This window comes from Mixophyes fleayi, chromosome 1, assembly GCF_038048845.1.
Source record: "Mixophyes fleayi isolate aMixFle1 chromosome 1, aMixFle1.hap1, whole genome shotgun sequence".
Classification (NCBI taxonomy): domain Eukaryota; kingdom Metazoa; phylum Chordata; class Amphibia; order Anura; family Limnodynastidae; genus Mixophyes; species Mixophyes fleayi.
In genome coordinates, this window is record NC_134402.1 from 57,228,927 (window position 1) to 57,249,659 (window position 20,733).

Genomic DNA, 20,733 nt, shown 5'->3' on the forward strand with positions numbered 1-20,733 from the left:
TGATAGTGTGTGTGTTTTACAATAGTCAATGTGTAGGGTACTGCTCATGTGTATGTTAATTCAGTGTAATGTTTGGTTTACAGAGCCATCTGAAGGCGGAAGCCTTAAACCCCATGGTCAACAGTATACAACTGGAGGTAACTTACCTTATTGCTGTTAAATTAAAATATATATACATTGTCCTTTCTCTAGGGAAGGTATTTGATCACACCTGTATCCATCCATTGGGGGGAATTCAATTGGCCGCAGCCTACGCACTATTACTGTTAATACGGTAATAGCGCGTAAATACTGTTATTGCGGTAGTTTTAACGCCGGCTTTTTGACGAAAGCCGGGTTAATATTGCCGTAATAACGGTAATATGTTTAATGCGGCGATACTTCGGGGGGAATTGAATTCCCCCCTTTCAATTGCATTTAATGCGTTTTGTGTCATCCAAGCCTTGCTAAACTATTAATAAAAATAATATTGTGTTTATTTTTCAGGGAAATAACAGCACAACCTACATCCAGGATGCTTTCCGACTGCTGCTACCTGTACTGCAGTTCTCCCACATTCAGGCTACCTCTTCCAAAGCATAAGACCCTCTTTATCACAGCCTGAGCTAAATCACGGCACAGCGTAATAGAGCTGTCTCGTGTGCCAGGAACATCTACAGCTGCCTGGTGCCTGGGCACAGGCTGCTGCGGCTGGTATATGCAAATTTGCACATTGTAGGGAATAGTCATAGTAAATAATTTCTCTAGTTATTTAAACATATGGTCTTCTGCTTCAGAAACTAGTATAATATTGTGAACAATCTATTGATAGATTTATAACAAGAATAGGAATTAACCCTTGTGGTGTCTGGTAGGAAGTCACAGAAATGACACAGTGTATTTCTCCAAATAACACCATTATAAAATGACTCAAATTCAATAACACTAATTAAGCCAAGTGTTCTACTATCATCAGATTACTACGTATAAAGCCAAATGCTTTGAGCCGTTAGCAGTATTCCATCGAGTAATTGTTTATGGTAAGGATTAATAAACCATGATTTAAATATTTCAATCTAGAATATCAATGATCTTTGGACAGGGCTTTTTGCAGAATTCTAAATACGGATACTGTCCCTTGATAACAAATCACTATATTTATGCAGTGCAGAGTACATTCTCAGCTATACTGAACTACATGTGTATTTAATGTGATCCACGTATCAAAGACACTCCATGAAGTTATATGTAAGCTCATCAGCAATGAGGGAACTGCTGATATTGCACAAAAGGTTAAGAAACTGAGACCAGACTAAATCACCACTCTGGATAACATTATATAAAAAATCTATAGATAAGTAGAAAAATTATAAGTAAACACCTGTTGTCATATAACGGTGACATTCTAAGCACCAGTGCAACAAAAGGTGGCACCCAAGCCGGGGTACGTGAAGAGGTTGCATAGGTCCGAGGCAACATTGGCTTTCTATGTTGTATACTGATAATTTGTTATTGACATGTTCTAAATATGTATCCATGTAGATCCATATTTTATAACGATGGTATGCAGTGGGGTTTGGGTCCATGTGGAAATGTGGGACTGAGGAGATTTGGTATGACATACAAACCCTGGCCTTGGAGACCAAAAAATGTAATTCGGAGCCTGGAGATACCAGACACAGACAGTTTACAGCCTATTTACAGACTTTTATATATATATTTATGTTTTTTCTACTAAAATTACCCCTAATAATAAAGTGATTCTTTAGTCTGGTCTTCATCCGATAATCTTTTTTTTGGATAGATTTGTTTATTTCACACCACATATGGGAGCACCTTTGAGACCAACTGCACAGTTGAGCGCCAAATCAGCCAATCGCATCTTGTGCCTTTTTGGTGGAATACAATTCCTTGGGATGAGCCAAACGACACCACCGCCATGTCCTGCTGTGCTCATTTCTGGGTATTACGATACTGAAACATCACAGATTTACCTGCACACTATGGGGTGTGAGGAATAATCTGTGATGTTACATAGCGGTGAAGTGTGTTCTGGTGACACTCCACGGCACATCGGGGGGAGTTGAATTCCACCCAAAGAATGGCAAAGTTCATAAGCCTTATGACTTTGAAGGGAGGTAACGCAAAGCTAGCAACATATGTGGTAACTTCTGGAGATTTATTTGGTAGAGTTTTCTACCCTGACGGAACAATTCTGAAAAAGCTGACAAAAACACAAGAAATATGGAACGATAGGAAGTGATTAAAAATTGTTCAACAGATTTATATAAAAGACAAGGACAGTAGAATCAATGAGGGATATATAGAAATGTAGAAATCTAGGGGCATATTTACTAAACTGCGGGTTTGAAAAAGTGGAGATGTTGCCTATAGCAACCAATCAGATTCTAGTTATCATTTATATAGTACATTCTACAAAATGACAGCTAGAATCTGATTGGTTGCTATAGGCAACATCTTCACTTTTTAAACCTGCAGTTTAGTAAATATACCCCCTAGAGTTTGATGGATGAAAACTGACCATTACAATAGTTGTATCTGTTCCGTTATTTTTTGGTTATGTTTTATTAGTTCCCAGGCAACACAAGGTAGAAAAATATTATATTAATCTTTCTATAAAAAAAAACAACACAGAAATTGAAGGCAGAAAAGAACCTACAGATCCATCTTGTATGCCTTTTTTGTGTGCTTTTTAGATTTTATTTGTTTAATTTTGTTACTGACCAAGTCCCCACAACTGCTGGGAGACTATTCGATGGATCTCTTACCCTCTCTGTTAAACAAACACATTGGGGCATATTCAATTGTCCGTGGGATTGCCGAAAATCCTGCGGACTGCGCAGGATTACCGTTATTACGGTAATCCTGCGCGGGAAAAACCGTTAATACGGTAATCCTGCGTGGAAAAACCGTTAATACGGTAATTAACTAGCTGGATTTCAGCTCGAGCTGCGAGTTGAAATCCAGCGAGAGATTACCGTATTAATGGTAATATTTTTTTCCGCTATCGAACTTTGGAACAATTGAATACCCCCCATTCCATTCTAAGCAGTGTGATCTGGAAATGAGTGTTAACATTGTATCCATTGTGCATGATGACACTGAACAGCAGATTCTCATTACAGCTGTTGAAGAGATTTGCTATAACAATTCTTTTACCCCTTAAATTCCAGATCATTTAGCAGAGATAAAACTTTGCTCAATTTTCACTTTTACATTTTAGATTTTCTTTATTCTAAAAAACAATCCTTTTTTTCCAGTATGCTACCAATAAATACAGCCGTTAGTGAGGAGATACATTGATACAGCCGTCTATAATAACAATTTATCTACATGATAAAGTCAAATTTGGACTTGCTGTTCAGATGGTGTGAGTCAGTTGTTGTATGGTGGACAATTAAAAAAATAATTCCATCTTTAAATAATATCTGTAATAAAGATAATGTTTACACAAGAAATGAGTTTTTGTCTTATTATTGTGACCCCAGAAATACCTATTTTTATTTAAGCATGAGCTTAAGTGAATCCCAGTTTTCTGGCTTTGTATTTTTTCAAAATAGAGTCCTTGTGGGGAAAAGGCGACTGCAGTGATATGATAGCACCGTGTGCAATGATGCAAACATGCATGAAATAGCAGCACTAAACTCTGTCGCTCCCCTGTGACATCATCACTAAGCTGCCAGCGCCCTGGCTGTGTGTACTGGGTACTACTGGATACTTGGGCCATACTCCTTGTCACCCTCTTGGTGCATACTATCCCACAAAGGAGTGTAATAATACTATGTGGTAAATATAACAAGCCATGGTGGTATATTAATAGCATACTTGCCTACTTTCAGTAGGCGACATCCGGGAGAGGGGCGTGATTAGAGGACGGGGTGCCTTGAATCACGTAATTTTGGCCCCGTCCCCACGAGTAAAATGATGTTTTGTTGCAGGGGGCGGGGCCAAAATGACTAGATTCTCAGTGAATCGCGTCATTTTAACAAGGAGATGCCAGCTCTCCCGGGAGATAAATGCCAGCTCTCCCGGGAGATCGACCCGAATTTCGGGAGTCTCCCGGACTTTTTGGGAGAGTTGGCAAGTATGATTAATAGGAAAAGGCATGTTTAAGATGTTCCCATGTAAATGGATTTATTTCATCATGTCTCCTGTTCATGGCATGAGATTGTGTTCCGAGCTTAAAGATGTCCACAGGAAAAGAGCAGCTTCTACGTTTATCGCCAGGTCGGTCAGTGAGAATCACTTGTGGGCTGCACCTCGATGTTCAGTAATCACAGGAAGCAGGTGCACTGAGTGAGGTCACTGTTTATTCTTTTCTGCTAAAATATGAAACAAAATTATGTCACAATTTAAATAAAACAATAATAATCTATGCAGATCATTAATCTGGTCCTGCCCTGTATTTTATAACTTTTTTTTTTTTTTTTTAACATTTACAAATCACATTGTTTAGAAACAGACAAAGCAAATTGTTACTGTTTGCTCTGGGGACCTGCTACATAATACCACCGAAACTGAGGGAGAACATTAGCGCAGCTCTTAGTACTGTTACTGTAGAACTGTAAATAGTGTCAGTTTGTATAAGTTGAGGGCTATAATATAGAGTTTTGATATGTTATTTGTGTTTTACATGTTTTTTGTATTATTTAAGTTCCATCAGTAAAACATTTTGTTTTGTTTTACTCCTTATAAATGAGAAAATTAAATTTCAAAACTCGTACAATAGCGACACGTTACTTAGGATATTATATGCTTGGTTCATTTTGCGTTAAAATGGAATTAAATATATATTATACAGTGGCCAAAGTGAAAATTTAGAGGTGGCGGTATGGAAAATGTAAGTGAATGGAAGAAGTGGCGATATGGCAAACCACCTTATACATCCCCACTTCAACCACTCTATCTATGTGTATATGTATGTATTTGTGTGTGTGTGTATATATATATATGTATATGTATATATATGTATATATATATATATATATATATATATGTATATGTGTGTATATATATATATATATATATATATATGTATATGTATATGTATATATATATATATATATATGTGTATATATATATATATATATATATAGTGACATAAGCACTAAGAAAGTGGCAAATGGCAGGTATACATGTTCCAGGCTGTCCATAGTATATGCTTTTAAACCCCGGGGAAATTGCTTTGTGTGAGAAGGAGTTTCCCTAAGGGTATGTTCAGTTCTAGGAAACAAACTGTTATTGGTCCCTGGGGTTGTGAATGGAGAGAGAAGGGTGGGCTCCATTTTACAAGGCCCAATCCGGGCCTTCTGTTCTGTCAGTCTGACAGCAGACTGGTTAATGGTTGCACCTGTGAGGTTTTAGAAAGCTACTAGGAAGTTTCCTCTCTCAGACCTGGGGAGGAGGTTGGATGCCTCCTGAGAGATACTGCAAACGGTGACCAGTAAGTTGTATATTTCTTATGTGTGTGGGACACAAGGTCCTTCACAGGAGAGAGGGTGCTCTTCTGTGTCTAGTTAGTGCTGGACTGGCAAGGTTTTTATTTTGAAATTTGCTATATATAGAGAGATATATCATATTATAGTGGTATATAGTATATGTACATATATGCATGTCATGTGCATTATAAAGAGATCTTATGGAACTGGGGCAGTGACCAAAGCAGGAATTCATTTTGTGCCAGATGCCCAACCACAGGTTTATCCCCACCAGCAGTCACAATTGTTATTTTGCTACTTTTTGTATAAAGTGTACCCACTCAATATACAGATCTGCATAGTATGCCAGCGCTTTATAAATAAGATAATAATTTATTTTAGAGCAAGAGACTAAACTTTCAGATTCTACACATATTTTGTACTGCAGTGAAAACAAATGATCATTTCATTATGGTTCAGACATTTCACCTAATAGGTTAAACCTCTCACTGTGCTTACCACAAATAGGATGGTTTTGCTCCAAGCAATGTGTTCTTGGTGATATTTCATTTTGTTTTCGTCTTGATCTTGTGATCAATGTTCTTTCTTTGTTATCTGTGTTAAGATAACATTTTTAAGACTGATAATTTGCATGAACATTTTTTCCATAGAAGAGAAATAGACAATAAACAAATGTTGCCACATTGTTCCATCGTTTATAGAGATTTTTAGTCCGTTTATAAAATCAAATCAAATGATACAATGTGCTTTGGTACGATAAAAAATGATTGTGGGAGAGTACACAGTAATGTGACATCGGACCTAATGGTCGTTTATCGTGTGATTGGCAAGGTAATCGGGTAAAGACCATTTAGTGCAGGCCTGTCCAACCTGCGGCCCTCCAGATGTTGTGAAACTACAAGCCCCAGCATGCTTTGCCAGTAGACAACCTGTTGATAGCTGGAAGGGCATGCTGGGACTTGTAGTTTCACAACATCTAGAGGGCCGCAGGTTGGACAGGCCTGATTTAGTGTGTACCCAGCCTTACTTATCAGTTATTCGCAGAATAATTCAGTCCAGTACTGGAACATAGTATCCCATCTTTGTTTCATTGGTTCTAAATAATGCCCCGCACAGCACTAAAGTAAGTAAAGGGATGCAAGATGGTGAGCCCTATATGGCCTTAAATATAAAGATATCAGGAATAGTATGAAAACTGGAATCTCATGAGTCACCTCATCCTGCTTAGTCATAAATATCGATAGCTGATTTTGTTTGAGATGAAATGGTCTCGATGGACATTTCGGAGTTCTGGGGCACTTGACAGGAAACTTGTCTGTAGACTGATGTCCTTTTCCATAGAGGTCGTCCCAGGCTAGATATTGAGAAGTTCATGTGACGCTTGCATCCAATCCTAGGACAACCTCTTCTTTTGGGTTTTAATTTTTTCATTCCCCAAACATCTTATGCCTCTGTTTTGTGTTCTTCCCAGATCCCTTTTCTTAAAGTGCCCCTGTCACCTAAACAGCGGAAGCAACCATTTTATGGACGGAGCCACTATACCTGAGAATGTCATGTATTAATTCGGTGAGAAATATTGACATTACATTTTCGATTCCATGCCTTAGTGATGTCACTTAGTGAATTGATGAGTTGCATTCACTTGAATATTGGCACAACCCACAATACAACTGACTCTATTTCATGTAGGTGAAGGTTATTATGATATTTTTAAGTTTATAAATTTCCATATGCAAATGAAAACAATGTTGTGGATGAAAAAAATAACCCATCTCCTTTCTCACCGTTGCATAGAATGTTACCGGTATTTCGGAGGGCCTGCCAGCAGAGGAATTGGTGAAGATAGGCTTATATGTAACTAAAAGTGATTTTGTAAGAAATCATTCACATACTATATACACATACACAGACACACATACAATGTTCAAAGTGGGCTGGTATACGTTGGATTCCATACTGTCACTTCCTCTACTGCCTTCATTGTAAATTTAATTTCAAGGAAAGCTACTAGCTCCTGTAATATTAGTATGGCCCTGTTGTCAGAAAACAGTGTTTCTGTACTCTCAGGTATGGACCTCTGCCGCTTCCCATTCATCTGCCATTGAATGCAGCCAAGCCAGTTTAAAATGAAGATCACTGATCACTATTAAGAACGGAGAGTTCATATATTTACACTTTGCATGGAATGCAGGCTGAAGCATGAGCTCAGACTCCGTTCCTTGAAAGGTCCATGTGTATGACCTCTGCAAATGTATAAAACGGCAGAGCAAATGTTCTTTTGTGATGTCACACACCTATATTCATACAATTGCACCTGGATTTATGGAGAAGTACGTGGATTAGTGATCCTAGTGGAGTCTAGAATACAAAGCTTGCACTGGCCAGAAGGAGGATGGTGGATCGAAGGCTTTGCTTGCTATATGTGGATTTGGGGCCTTGTTTTTTACTGAAGTGCAGCAACAAGATTTCAGTATGCAGGACAGGATTATTTAAATGCGATATAAGCATAGATATGTCACCTTTACCGGTAGTGTTCCAGGCACACAGTCTTTCCTCCAGGCAAAAGGATTTGAATAACCAGAAAAGATCTAAGGTCTCTGAGATCAGACCTCTACACTTAATTGGGATGTATTTCACCTTCCCATAGCAAAAGGAGAGTCCTAAAGTGGTGGTTTAATGTAAGATTTGTTTTAGTGTTTTCCACCAAGTGCAATTTCCAGAGAATCAACACAACTAGATGCAGCGTGATTTTATGGAAGAGTTTCCGAAAATCGTGAAGTGGATGCGCAACTTGAAAGGTGGTAGGTACAAAAGTAGGGGGCAAAATCATTGTGGGCCTGAAGATTTTTGTGGTTTGTAAATGACCTTTTCGGTTCTGCTTAGGGATCAGTGATCCCTATTTTAAGCTCCTTTAGTGCCCCAGTTAATGATGGATGAGAGAGTGCTCAACATGTTCCAAGCAACCATGAAACGTACACTAGAATGTATAATGCTGTTGATTGAGATTGCAGTCACATCGGTACACCAAGATATTTGGATCAATGTGAAGATTTACAATAGAATTTTTATACTTACAAGATGTAATCGGAGCAGCGTTTTTCTCTTTAATTACTTTGCAAGCAACAAAAATGAGCCCACATACAATAACAAATGGAATCAGAAAAAGCCAGAGGATACCAAGTGTTCCTGTATAGTCTGTTTAGGGGGAATAATAGATCGTTAGTAAACAGAAACACTAATTGACATGTTTACAATAAAGAATGAATAATAATTTGCACATACCATGAGATATAATAATGAAGTAAATAATTAATGTATTATCGTTTAGTTGTATAGTGCCACCTTATTATACATTGCTTTCCAAAGATTATTAAACCATTCACATCAGCCCCTGCTACATTGAAGTTTACAGTCTAAATTCCCTAATACACACCCCAACTAAAGTTCACCACCTCCCCTCATATGTCCATCACGTCAATAACACCACAATGTCCTCAGTTTCCCAAGTCCGCTGCCTTGGTGTCCCACTCTGCCACCCTGTGTTATTGCTCACAACTTATCTCTATCCTAGACCTATCGACTCCACCTTAGAAATATCGGCAGAATACATCCTTTCCTTACCAAAGATGTTACCAAAGCTCTTATCCATTCTTTTATGATCCCCCACATTGACTACTGCAGCCTCCTCCTATCTGCAATTCCACTCACCTATCTATTTCTGCTTAAATCCATCTTAAATGCCGCAGCAAGGCTGAGCTTCCTCTTTCGCTGCTCCACATCTGCCGCACCATGCTGCAAATCCCTACAGTGGCTCCCTGTGTCCTCCAGAATCCAATTCAGATTACTCACCCTCCCCTACAAAGCCCTCAACAACACTACCCCTGCATACATCTCAAATCTCATATCCAAGTACTCTCCCTCCCGCCCTCTTAGATCTACCTCTGACCTGCGCCTTGTCTTGTCTCTGGTAACCACCTCTCACTCCCATCTACAAGACTTCTCCTGTGCTGCTCCCCACTTATATAAGACCCTACCACTCCCGATCAGACTCTCCCACAGCCTTCAAATCTTTAAACACTCTCTGAAAACACATCTCTTTATTAGAGCTTGCCCTACTCCCAACTCATACTTGCCAACTCTCCCGGAGTCCGGGAGTCTCCTGAAATTCGGGTCAGTCTCCCGGGCTTCCGGGGGAGCTGGCATTTCTTCCGGATCCAAGATTTCACTGAGAATCGCGTCATTTTGGAGGGTGGGAGGGGGCGGGGCGGGGCCAATCGCGTCATTTTGGCCCCACCTCCCGCGACATACGGTTTCACGCGGGGGGGGTGACGCGATTGGCCTTGCCCCGCCTGCCCTCCAGTCACGCCCCCAACTCCCGGAAGCAAGTTTCCGGGAGTTGGCAAGTATGCTCCAAACTATACTACCCACACTATTGCACCCTCATAACTGTCCCATTCTCCACTCTGAGTCACACTCGCTCCTCGTGTTTCAACTGTGCCTTCTTTCACTTACAATGTGAGCTGTCTCATGGCCAAGGCCCTCTCTTTGTTTTCGTATCCACATTTATTTTGTCTACCTTGTATACCTGTTTTCCCCACTGTAAGGAGCTGTGGAGCACTCTGGTGCCTTCTAAATCTACATTAATAATAACAATAATAGCTGTCCATAAGACCGTTAACGTCTATCAGGCATGTAAAAAGGTGAATATAGAAGAACCTATACAACTGTAACACACAGTAAATATAAACATATGTTTAGCTATGTGTTGTCTGCTCAGATATCTAATGGGCAGTTTTGTGTAAGTGACAAGTCCACGTTGAAGTATTAACCAATAGATGATCCGTGCTAATCTATGCAGCAGCTGAACTACTATTTGTGGTATCTGGTGCAATTGTTGGCAACATCCGAGACTTTCTTCAATATGAATAGCTCACAATAGCTCACATAGGTGATTGGAGCACTACAAATATATATCTCTGCCATATTGTTCCTATAAGCAGCACCAGCTTATGTACGCAAACGGCTGTTGTGTGTTTTGTTTTGTGCTTTTTTTAAAACAGTTAATTTCTTCCATAGTGCTTCTAAAAACATATATAAAAATAAAATAAATGTATTTTCAAGTAAGTTACACACTAAGGTCTGCCAAGGCTAAAATAGATGTCAGTGAAATGATTGTAAATGAAAAATAATGCTCTTTATAGCCTGTAGGCTATTTTACCTGTGTGTTACAGAAGAGGAACTGGAGGAGTTTTACAGTATTGAGGAAGGAAATACAGAAATTATGCTTACGTTTAGCAATGTGTTATTTGTAATAAAACCATGATCAAATGTAATTTAAATGCTCTCTGTGAATGAATGTTCTGTTGTTTTGTTGGCATACTAAATGTAAGTAGACCATTTTTCTCTTACTGCCAGGCTTTGTGATTATGCTCTTGGTATAAGTAACATTGCATTTAAGAGTTATTTTAAGCTTGTTTATGCATCTATATATTGTATTACACCTTTATGTACTCTTTAGATATTAGAATCACTTATTCTCACATTTAATGCAATAAGGTGCAAGCAGTGTTCTGCATATCTTTCTCTAACACAGCATTGATTCATACACTTGCAGACCATTACAAGTATTTACACCAATATTACTTCTCAGTGGTTTTATATTTTTTTTTTAACAATACCTCTCATACCACTTAATAGTCCAGGTTTTGGAGGGACTGTCCAGATTTGTGGGCCCCAGAAGGAGTGGTCACAGATGTATGGAGTAGGGTGGGCTTTGGTTGAATTGGGGGATAATGTTTGTGCAGATGGAGCTTATTTTGTCCCAGGTTTGCTGGATAAAAGTGGAGAGGTATTTATATCAATATAATTTATGTTGTTAATACAGCTTCAACACTGCTTGGGGGTAACACTTTTGACCAAGTTTCTGCTGAAACATTAGAAGTCAGACACTTTGTTTCACTATAATTATAACACATTAGTGATCAGGTTAAACCACGCCCACTGCGCAATTTTCAATATATCTGCAACACTGTAATCCAGGTAAGTTCATTTCTATCTAGACATTTCTTTCATGGTTTGAATATATTACTCGCTACTGATCGCTAAAACATCTCACTATTTACTTAGGACAGAAACATTTCTGAGAATATTTCCAGCTTAAGCTGCTACTTACATGGTATATTGCTTTCAAATTGTAATGATACTTTGACAAGATCATGATGTAACTTCATATCTTGAATATTCACAAGATCCACTGTGCTATTAAGTCCTGTATCATTTCTGATACGGATCTCAAGGGAGAAAGGTACAGAGGAGTATTTGTCTTCTTGAGAATTCACCACTTTAATGTGAGACTCCACTTCTGAGTAAACAAAATATTTTCCTTTAATCTCCAAGGAGACATTTGTTGAATTTCCTGTGTCAAAAAATATAAAAAGTTATAGTGTAGTTTTTAAAAAAAAAAAACTTTGCCTTATCCAATAGTAATAGATATATACTAGTCCAGCATGACTCAGTCAATCTATACATCATATCAGTTGTAAAGTTCCAAAACCATGTTTATATGTTATGCTAAACTGTACTTGATTTACTTTCTGTAATTTCTACTGAATTTCCCCAAAGTTCAGCCTATTGAATTAATTCAGTTAAACAAAGCCCAGGTGTAGCAATACCCCTTATAAACTGAGCAGTCTGGAAATGACAGTATAAAAACTGAATTTAGGAGGAAAATAACATTAAGCAGGGTTGCACTGTACAGCTAATCTCCAATATTGCCATTTTCCTTAGATTAAACTCTTACATTTACACATCAATCAGCTCAGAAGATGTAATGTTGTCCACACACTTTGCGAAACCGCAGTCAGTATAGGCCAATTCGCCCAATATCACAGAGTTTATGGCCCCAAATCAACTGTTATGTCTGATTGTGGTCCTATCAACACTGATCGTATCATTCACAGGTATCTTAATAAGTACTATCATCCCACCGCACTCTCCCACTGCACTAACAGACTACAGAGACACCAGAATGATTTGGTCACTCGTCCCAAGTGCAGATTGGCCACATGTGGCCAGAAAATGTTTGTGGCCAACCCAGACAGTGATCCCGCTTCTAAGGCAGGAACGTACAATGTGTGTCAGGCATGGGACGCAGTAGACTTGTTTGGCCTGTTTGCATTGTTCTATCTGGACTTGTTTATTGTGTTTCTGTCTCCTGTGTTAATGAGGTCAGCTACAGTCACTTTCCAGCAACCACCAGGAATATATTAGGGCCGCTAAAACATTGGCGGTTGGCTGGTACATTTTGTCCCTGTGTCCAGCAACTGTATGGATCTTGTTTGGGCTGCAATTAGCCCTAGTCTGAGGCTTGTGCCTTCTATTCCTAGTCTCATTTTCTCATAGTCTGTCTACCTGGACCCTGTTTCAGTACTGTCTTGTCTTTCCCTGGTTCATCTTGTCAGTCTGGCTAGTATATTCTGTTGTCTTATCCTGTCATTAACTCGGTGTCTGCCCTGCACTAGTCACATTGTGGTGTTTCCTTGTCCTATTTACCCTGTGTCTGACCTAGTTCTCTTTTTGTAACCTTTCTTCCAATCCTCCTTATCGGGCTCCCGTCACTTTAGCTTGATGTCGCGTAGATAAGAGGTGTTTGTGCAGTGCTGGGGGCATGGGTTGCTACATTTGGACATTTTTACCCTGATGCTCAACGGCCAGGGGTGCCAGGAGGTGCCCAGTGCTACTTAGCCTTGGACAGGAACTCTCTAGATGTAGGGGCCAGATCATTTTTTCAAGCCCACATATTTCATTTTAAAACAAGTGAGCTTGGTGGGGTGGCTCTCGCCAGAGATCTGCGGCCGGGCACAGTACACCTTGCCAGCACTCTATATAGGCAGACTGCAACCCACCTACTGACCATCAAACCAACATTGCAGTGTGACTGGATCATAGCCCCACTAAGTACATCTTCCAGATGCAATCTGGCTGGACCCATATGCAACTTGTGGCACCTAATCTCATGTATCAATCTCCTATTGTCCTATAGATTGTAAGCTTGCAAGCAGAGTCCTCTTACATCTTTTCCTGATTGGTAATACCCAATCTTATTTTATGGTTTGTTCTCAATTGTAAAGCACTATATAATAATAATTCACCTGCTTACGCTATTCAACATTAAACATGAAGGAAGGAGAGGTATAATGCCTTATTCTGAGCTGAAGTACCCTGTAGTGCTCCTAAGTGACAGTTTACATCTCCAGCCTACTTATTACCATTAAATAAGTGTTTAAAGCATGCACCACAGTTCCATGTGATCATACATCATGGGTTTGCAAACTTCTCTCACCACTGTAAGTCACAGATATTACCTGGATATTGTCCCCATCATAGTAAAAACAGCAGAACGGCAGCAAACACTGAGAATCCGCACCACTGTCTCTGTGTTGGCCAATTTTAAACAATGTAGTATAAAAACTTCACAAAAAAAACTGAATTCTGTGTAATACGTTGGTGCTTTATATATCGGGTAATGAACTCACTAATGTAAACTATATGGATATTAGACTGAGAGGCTCTGTGACCACCAAAAAACACACAATGTTACAGACTGAGCATGTTTATACGTCTCTAAGGAGCCTTTTAATATCTGTATTAATTTACAGTAGATGGTGCAATATTCCTCATAACAAGTTTTCTTAATGAACACAGAAGTGATGACATCATAAGTCCTCATTTATAAGTGAATACATCAGAACTCACCATTTAAACATTATTAAGATCACTTGTTTTATATAAAGATAAATATATTGTTTAAAATCTGAATCAGATGGAAGGTATGCTTGCCCCCTTGGAGACATGTATGTCATGCACAAAACATAGAGATTGACCCTTTTAAAACAAACATTTTAGCTTTCGGGTCCTACCTTGTCCCTTCATCTCCTGAAACATTGGATGTGTGTTCCTTTGAGAGTGACAGATGGAAAGGACAGAGTGATTCATATGAATGCTGAGAGTGACGGAAGATATTGTATTATTTTCTATCATAACAGTCTCTAGCACATCTTTGCTGAAATCACATATTAATGACACGGATGTCGCTGTAGAGAGGTCGGGTGTGTCTTTAGAACAAGGATCAAAACAAGACAATTCCACAGTGATACCTGTAGAGAATAGTAAAAGTCCTTATGAAGTAGGTTTAATGACAAACAAATATGAATTTACATGTTGTGACAACATCAAAGACAGTATTATATGGAGAAAAATAACTACCCTCCAACAGGACTCATTTTACCATGTGGAACATTCGCTGCTCCAAACTTACCACTTATTTCCCTATTAAAATGATCTGCATTGAATAAATGAATTGATGTTTTATAACATCCTTTTCATCTAGTTTTTAAATCAGCCAGATGACTACAATAGGACAATAAGTGACTGGTTCTGGAGCAGACCTCTTTGTATCAGGTGGAAGGGGACATGTGGGAGTGTTTGAGATTTTTAATTGCAGATAAAAATGACGTAATGTAATAAACAATTCCTAGCGCATCGAGGGATGTATTTGAATGTATGGCATATGCCCCTTCAGAATCAGACTGTGCAATAGTAGAAGGATATTTTATTGATGTCTTGTATTAAATATCCCATCAAGGAAAATGCATACAAAGTCTACTACAGGTGGTATTTCACACCTGACAGGCTCGCAAAGATGTACCAGTCAGCCTCTCACAATTGCTGGAGAAATTGTGGTCATCGAGGCACCTTCGTGCATATTTGGTGGTCATGCCCGGTTATCTCCTCCTTCTGGGACAGGATCTCGAGACTTCTTTCCTCCCTCCTCCAATGCCCTATCAGGAAGAACCCATGGTCTTTCCTACTCTGTTATCCTATACAAGACATAGACACCCACTCCGCAAAACTTGCTTCACATGTCCTGGCAGCCGCCAGATGTCTGATTGCTAAATTTTGGAAGCAAGCAAATCCCCCCCGTATCTCTTCTCTTAGATCTTATATATGGTTCATTGCCAACATGGAAAAAATCACGTCGCTGCTGCGAGACAAAGAAGACAAATTTCATCAAATTTGGGCCCCCTGGCTTTATGCCTAAAATCCCCGCAGCTTTCTCTTCCTCCAAATAGTCTCTCCCTACACAACTCAAGATAACATCGACCCCTTTACTTCTTTAAAATACTCCCATGCAGATCTGACAGCGCTCCCTTCTGAAGGTGAACATGCTTTTCTTAAGTTTATCCTATGAGTCGACCATCTCCCCCCCCCCTTACCTACCCTACACCTCCTTCAATGCCTATTCCCTTTCCCTCCCGCCCCTTACCCATTACCACTTTGTTATATTGCAATATATCTTACTGTTTTGTGAGTGACATTGCTGGATATTTACTCTACTTTGTGATTATTTCAATCAATATGTTTGTTGTCCAAAGTCTATGTCATTCATAATTTTATTATGCAATAAAATTTTGAGTTAAAAAAAAAATTAAAAAAAAAAAGATCCCATCAAAATGTAGCATATATAAATATATAAGTGATTAACATTATAACTGTGAGATATATAATAATTGGTTTCCATCTGTGACACACATATATATATAAAGGTATCGGCATACAGTACTTCAGTAATTGTGTACTTGAGTGTCCTGCTTAGAGGTTGGTAGAACTGCTCAGCAGGATATGTGCTACATTTTGATGTGATATTTAATACAAGACAGGAAGGTGTGCTGATGTCAATTCTGCAGTCCAAAGATAGATAAGGCATAGTAATGTACATTGGGGAGGTTAGCTGGAGGAAATGTTTTGACTCATACTATGACCGATTTTAACACAGTGTCTGAACATGCAGTGAGGATCGTTCTTCTGGACGACCTCTGAACGGCCTCCTGCCCTCTGCGCTTGTCCGCTGACCGCCGCCTCTCCTCCCCTTTGATTACCACTTCTTAGCTCCGCCTACAAGACATTTGCCATGCTGCGTCCCATCTCTGGAATGCTCTTTTGCTCTATCAGACTAACCCTAGCCCCAGCTTCCAATGTTTCATACAGTCCCTCAAAATTCACCTGTTCACCAAAGCCTGCCATACTGTCTCCTAATCTCTACCTGCCTAACACTCCTTCTTCCCTTCTACGTGTCACCGCCTTGGTCTCCTACTCTAACCCCTGCCCATTAGATTGTAAGCGCTGACGACCTTCCTCTTGTTCCCCCTCCCCTCTTCCCCACTTGCTTCCGAAATCTCCCCTATCACCTTCGGCTACCCTTCCTGTCCGTGTACTTGCCATATATAATATGATTTTTGTTAAACATCTTGGGTCTGATTAATTAAGGAACTTAAATTAAGAAATGTATTAATTAAGGAACTTAAATTAAGAAATTTCTTATTTAAGTCTCCTGAACAAAACCATGTTACAATGCAAGGGGTGAACATTAGTTTTCTGTTTTGCACATAAGTTAAATACTGACTGTTTTTTTCATGTAACACACAAATACTTGATAACTTATTTGTACACTGAAAAGTAAAGTTGATATTTGTGTGCTACATGAAAAAACAGTCAGTATTTAACTTATGTGCAAAACAGAAAACAAATTTTCACCCCTTGCAATGTAACATGGTTTTATCCAGGAGAATTAAATAAGAAGTTTCTTAATTTAAGTTCCTTAATAAATCAGGCCCCATGGATTACTACTTGTATTTGTTAGCCGCACTTTTCAGTTCTACTGATACTATGTATATTTTTGTGAACTGTTGTTTGTTTATGGCAACTGACTACTTTGTTTGTACTAGCGCCATGTACAGCGCTACGGAACTTTGTGGCGCCATGTAAAAAAATGCTGATAATAATAATGGTAAGGACAGTGTGCAGACAGTACTGTGGTTAACATGGCAATAAGGTGATATATGGGTTGTCTTTGTTATGTGTGTCATTTGAATTGTTTATTTATAATCCATGTCACTTTTGCCCTGGTAATTACCATCTGTCATGTCACAACCTAATAGGAGGCTGTCCCTGCGTTGACATCTCTCTGAAGCTAACTCCGGGTTCAGAACCAGAGTCTTTACTGCGTAAGCATAACCTAGGGTCACGCATGCGCTAGGGTCATTTATGTAAATTAACGCAGGGGAGAGGGGGAAGGATGCGGAAAAGGATCTGAAGATCTCTTTTCTGCAATGCTGTCCCCAAAGGATCCAATGACTATACCATCTTCAGATGGCATTAGCCATCGTGGGTCGAGCTTGATACATTTGCCCACACTACAGTACCCATTGAGTATTATGGGGTATTATACAGTAATTTGCCTAATGCAGGAGACCATCATCATCATCATCATCACCATTTATTTATATAGCGCCACTGATTCCGCAGAGCTGTACTTTCTGTACAGCGCTGCAGAATCAGTCACATCAGTCATTCACATAAGTCACTGCCCCATTGGAGCTTACAGTCTAAATTCCCTAACATAGACACAGACAGACAAACAGAGAGACTAAGGTCAATTTTTGATAGCAGCCAATTAACCTACTAGTATGTTTTTGGAGTCTACGAGGAAACTGGAGCACCCGGAGGAAACCCACGCAAACTCGGGGAGAACATACAAACTCCACACAGATAAGGCCATATTCGGGAATTGAACTCATGACCCCAGTGCTGTGAGGCAGAAGTGCTAACCACTAAGCCACCATGCTGCCCAACCATGTGGAAATAGCTGTTTCCTAATGGTTTAGGGGTTGATAAATAGGCCCATTAGTCTTTTATTACATTGTTTTATGAAGGTGACTTCTTTATAACCACGTGATTAGGGAGTGCTATTGGAATGGTGACTTAGCACTGTGATGGTGTAAAAATCTGTCTACTTTGTGCAACATTAAAACCCTTATAACCGCTTATACCTTCAAATATGTGCAATCTCCACCCCTTGAGGCCCTTACAGTATCTCATCCTATAAAAGCAAAGCTTGTTTAGCGATCACTGAGTGTATCTTGCTTAGGGAGCGCCTCCACCCTCTTTTGTCTGGACACCTTACTGTCATCTAGAGCCAATCTCTGCAACTGAGGCCACCTCCCCATGCTAATCCATGTGTAGCTTCAAAATAACAGGTGCAATGGCCCAAAAGGAACACAACCCAAATCATAAATTACCCCTTGATATACAAGTATGGAAAAGCTATGAATACAAAGTGAGTGTTACGCTAGTTTGCTAGCTTATCTTTGTGTGAAATCTCTCTGCACATGCCCAGGAGACAGGCGAATGCAAATGCGACCAGGCAGATTTGTGTGATTCTACCGCTTACACCAGCCGGCGCCATTCTATAGTGCGCTGAGTACAGTAAGTGCGTCATCACGAAACTGCGAATGAATGCAGACCGGGAAAAAGACTCATATACTCCTGAGGAAGCCGTAGTATTTGCTGCTGGTTAGGGACAGGTACAAACAGTGGATGATGATGATGGTCTCTGGCACTAGTGAATCACTTGTGATTGGCTGATGCTGATTTCAAGCCAGGAAGTTGTTTTTACTGTGTTAGAGAGTTTTATTGCTGCCTAATAGTAAATATGTTTGCTGCACATTAAAAAAATGGATAAAAACATGGGCACAAGTGAGAAGTCAGTGTCTGTAACATGTCCCTGGCATAAACTGGGCATATATGTTACTGGTGCCAACCTCCACGGATCTTAAGATGCTTACAGCGTCGCTTATGGGTGTAAATAAGCTATTTGTATCTCCAGCTTTTTGTAGTGTAAATTATGCCTATTTTGTGGGTAACTCTGCACCAGACCCAAAGAGCGGAAATTTACACCTGGTCGAACTGTTGTTGCAATGCGAAGGGTGCAAATTCAATTTTATTTTTTTCATGCACCACCTGCGTTTTTTTGGGCAGAGAAATATTGGGTAGATTTATTTTCACACTGCCATTTAGAGTAGATCTATGATGCATCCCCTCCCAAATTTAAATCTGTCCACATATTTAAAATTTGCCCCCCTCCCATCCTTCTAAGCAACGTGCTTTTACCAAGGCCGGATTTACTCCTATCTCTAAATGATATCCTGTTATCCAATAAAGGGGTAGGCATAACTTACCTTCAGTATGGAACCATTCTGGAATACAGACAATGAGCACGACAATTATTCCGATCAGAAGTTTTAGTAAGAGAGACGCTGCCATTGCAAAACACGTGTGACTGTAAGATCCCTCTGCACTAAATCTCTAGTTGTCCCCCACTTAGTTACAGTCAGTAGTCATTTCCTTAGTGAAGCTCAGTGTTGACTTTCTGTTCTCATAATGCTTATGAACAGAAAAATAGTTATGTTGGAAGGGGAAGTGTTGCCTTACTAATTTATCTGCTGCTTTATCATTCAAAACCACATTTAAAATGATCAGATTTCAACAGTGCTCAATATGAAAATAAAACTCCACCTAAAGTTAAACTTCTTCAATAACGCTTCCTTCGCCCTCCGCGTAGAACCACCAGGTTTCCATGCCCTGGACCCACTTGGTTCTGTGGTTACTCATCTTTGCTAGAGCCTGTAACAGTATCTTCTCCCTGGCTCATGTAAATGCAGCCATCCAGTAAGTAATGCAGTCAGCCACAGAGACGCTGCATTTTCTGGCACCGGTTGAGTACGTAGCTGAAATCTACAGTGCACAATTAGATAGGTTAGGAATCAAACCTACTTCTGATTTTGGGCTATGCAGACAACTGTGGTCCCCTTAATTCCAACTACAAAGTATCCTTTTAATTAATTATTTTTTTACCATTTTTTTGTATGACATATATGTATGTCAGTAACGATACATTTTGGTCATCGGTATATTTTAAGAAAATCTCAGTAAAAAATGGATAAAATAAAAACATGATCGAAGGTTCGCAAGCCAGATTGTGACCTAAATTATGGCAAGCCTGCGCTGCATGAGATCTACACATCAAAGAGTGTTTGACAGGTGCTTACGCAATATCTCCCTATCAGCTGTGCAGAAAATGTTCTCGAACAGGAAGTGAGAATTCTACAAACACTCTTCTGTCACGATTGATGTTTTAATCTTTGTTTTGTTTGTTGGTATATTTGTCTCAAGCTCTTTATTTGTTTTCTGTGAGACATGAAAAAAAAATGAGATAGATGTAACACTGTGATGTACAACTAGATGGGCCTTCAAAAGGGCTTCACATAACCGTTAATCACAGTAAGTTAAAACAGTACATTTAATCAAAGAAAGAGACACCTATATGTATTAACATCATCATCACATCATCACCATTTATTTATATAGTGCCACTAATTCCGCAGCGCTGTACAGAGAA

At 39.4% G+C, this 20,733-nt stretch overlaps 3 protein-coding genes across 5 annotated transcripts in view; 2 read left to right on the forward strand and 1 right to left on the reverse strand.

The window, feature by feature from the left end:
- Window positions 1–3,458, forward strand: part of FAM114A1 (family with sequence similarity 114 member A1) — a 19,661-nt gene extending 16,203 nt beyond the window's left edge. For both annotated transcript variants that reach the window (XM_075194791.1, XM_075194790.1), the window contains exons 13-14: window positions 84–137; window positions 487–3,458. In XM_075194791.1, coding sequence (XP_075050892.1) covers window positions 84–137; window positions 487–582 — 150 coding nt within the window. In that variant the 3' untranslated portion in view covers window positions 583–3,458. The remainder of the gene's footprint in view (window positions 1–83; window positions 138–486) is intronic.
- On the reverse strand, window positions 2,952–19,754 carry TMEM156 (transmembrane protein 156). Of its 2 annotated transcripts, none has more exons than XM_075194793.1 (6): window positions 19,514–19,754; window positions 14,357–14,593; window positions 11,611–11,853; window positions 8,514–8,633; window positions 5,937–6,032; window positions 2,952–4,319 (listed from the first exon to the last, which is right to left on the reverse strand). In XM_075194793.1, exons 1-6 carry the CDS (start codon window positions 19,596–19,598, stop codon window positions 4,303–4,305), a joined length of 798 nt encoding a protein of 265 aa, XP_075050894.1. In that variant the 5' UTR covers window positions 19,599–19,754; the 3' UTR covers window positions 2,952–4,302. The 2 variants fall into 2 exon arrangements, with proteins under 2 accessions (XP_075050894.1, XP_075050893.1); XM_075194792.1 differs by having other exon boundaries at window positions 2,952–4,322.
- The window catches only part of KLHL5 (kelch like family member 5), an 88,201-nt gene continuing 78,269 nt past the window's right edge, over window positions 10,802–20,733 (forward strand). The window contains exon 1 of the mRNA XM_075194787.1: window positions 10,802–10,823. Within this exon, the coding sequence (XP_075050888.1) occupies window positions 10,822–10,823 (2 nt within the window). The 5' untranslated portion in view covers window positions 10,802–10,821. The remainder of the gene's footprint in view (window positions 10,824–20,733) is intronic.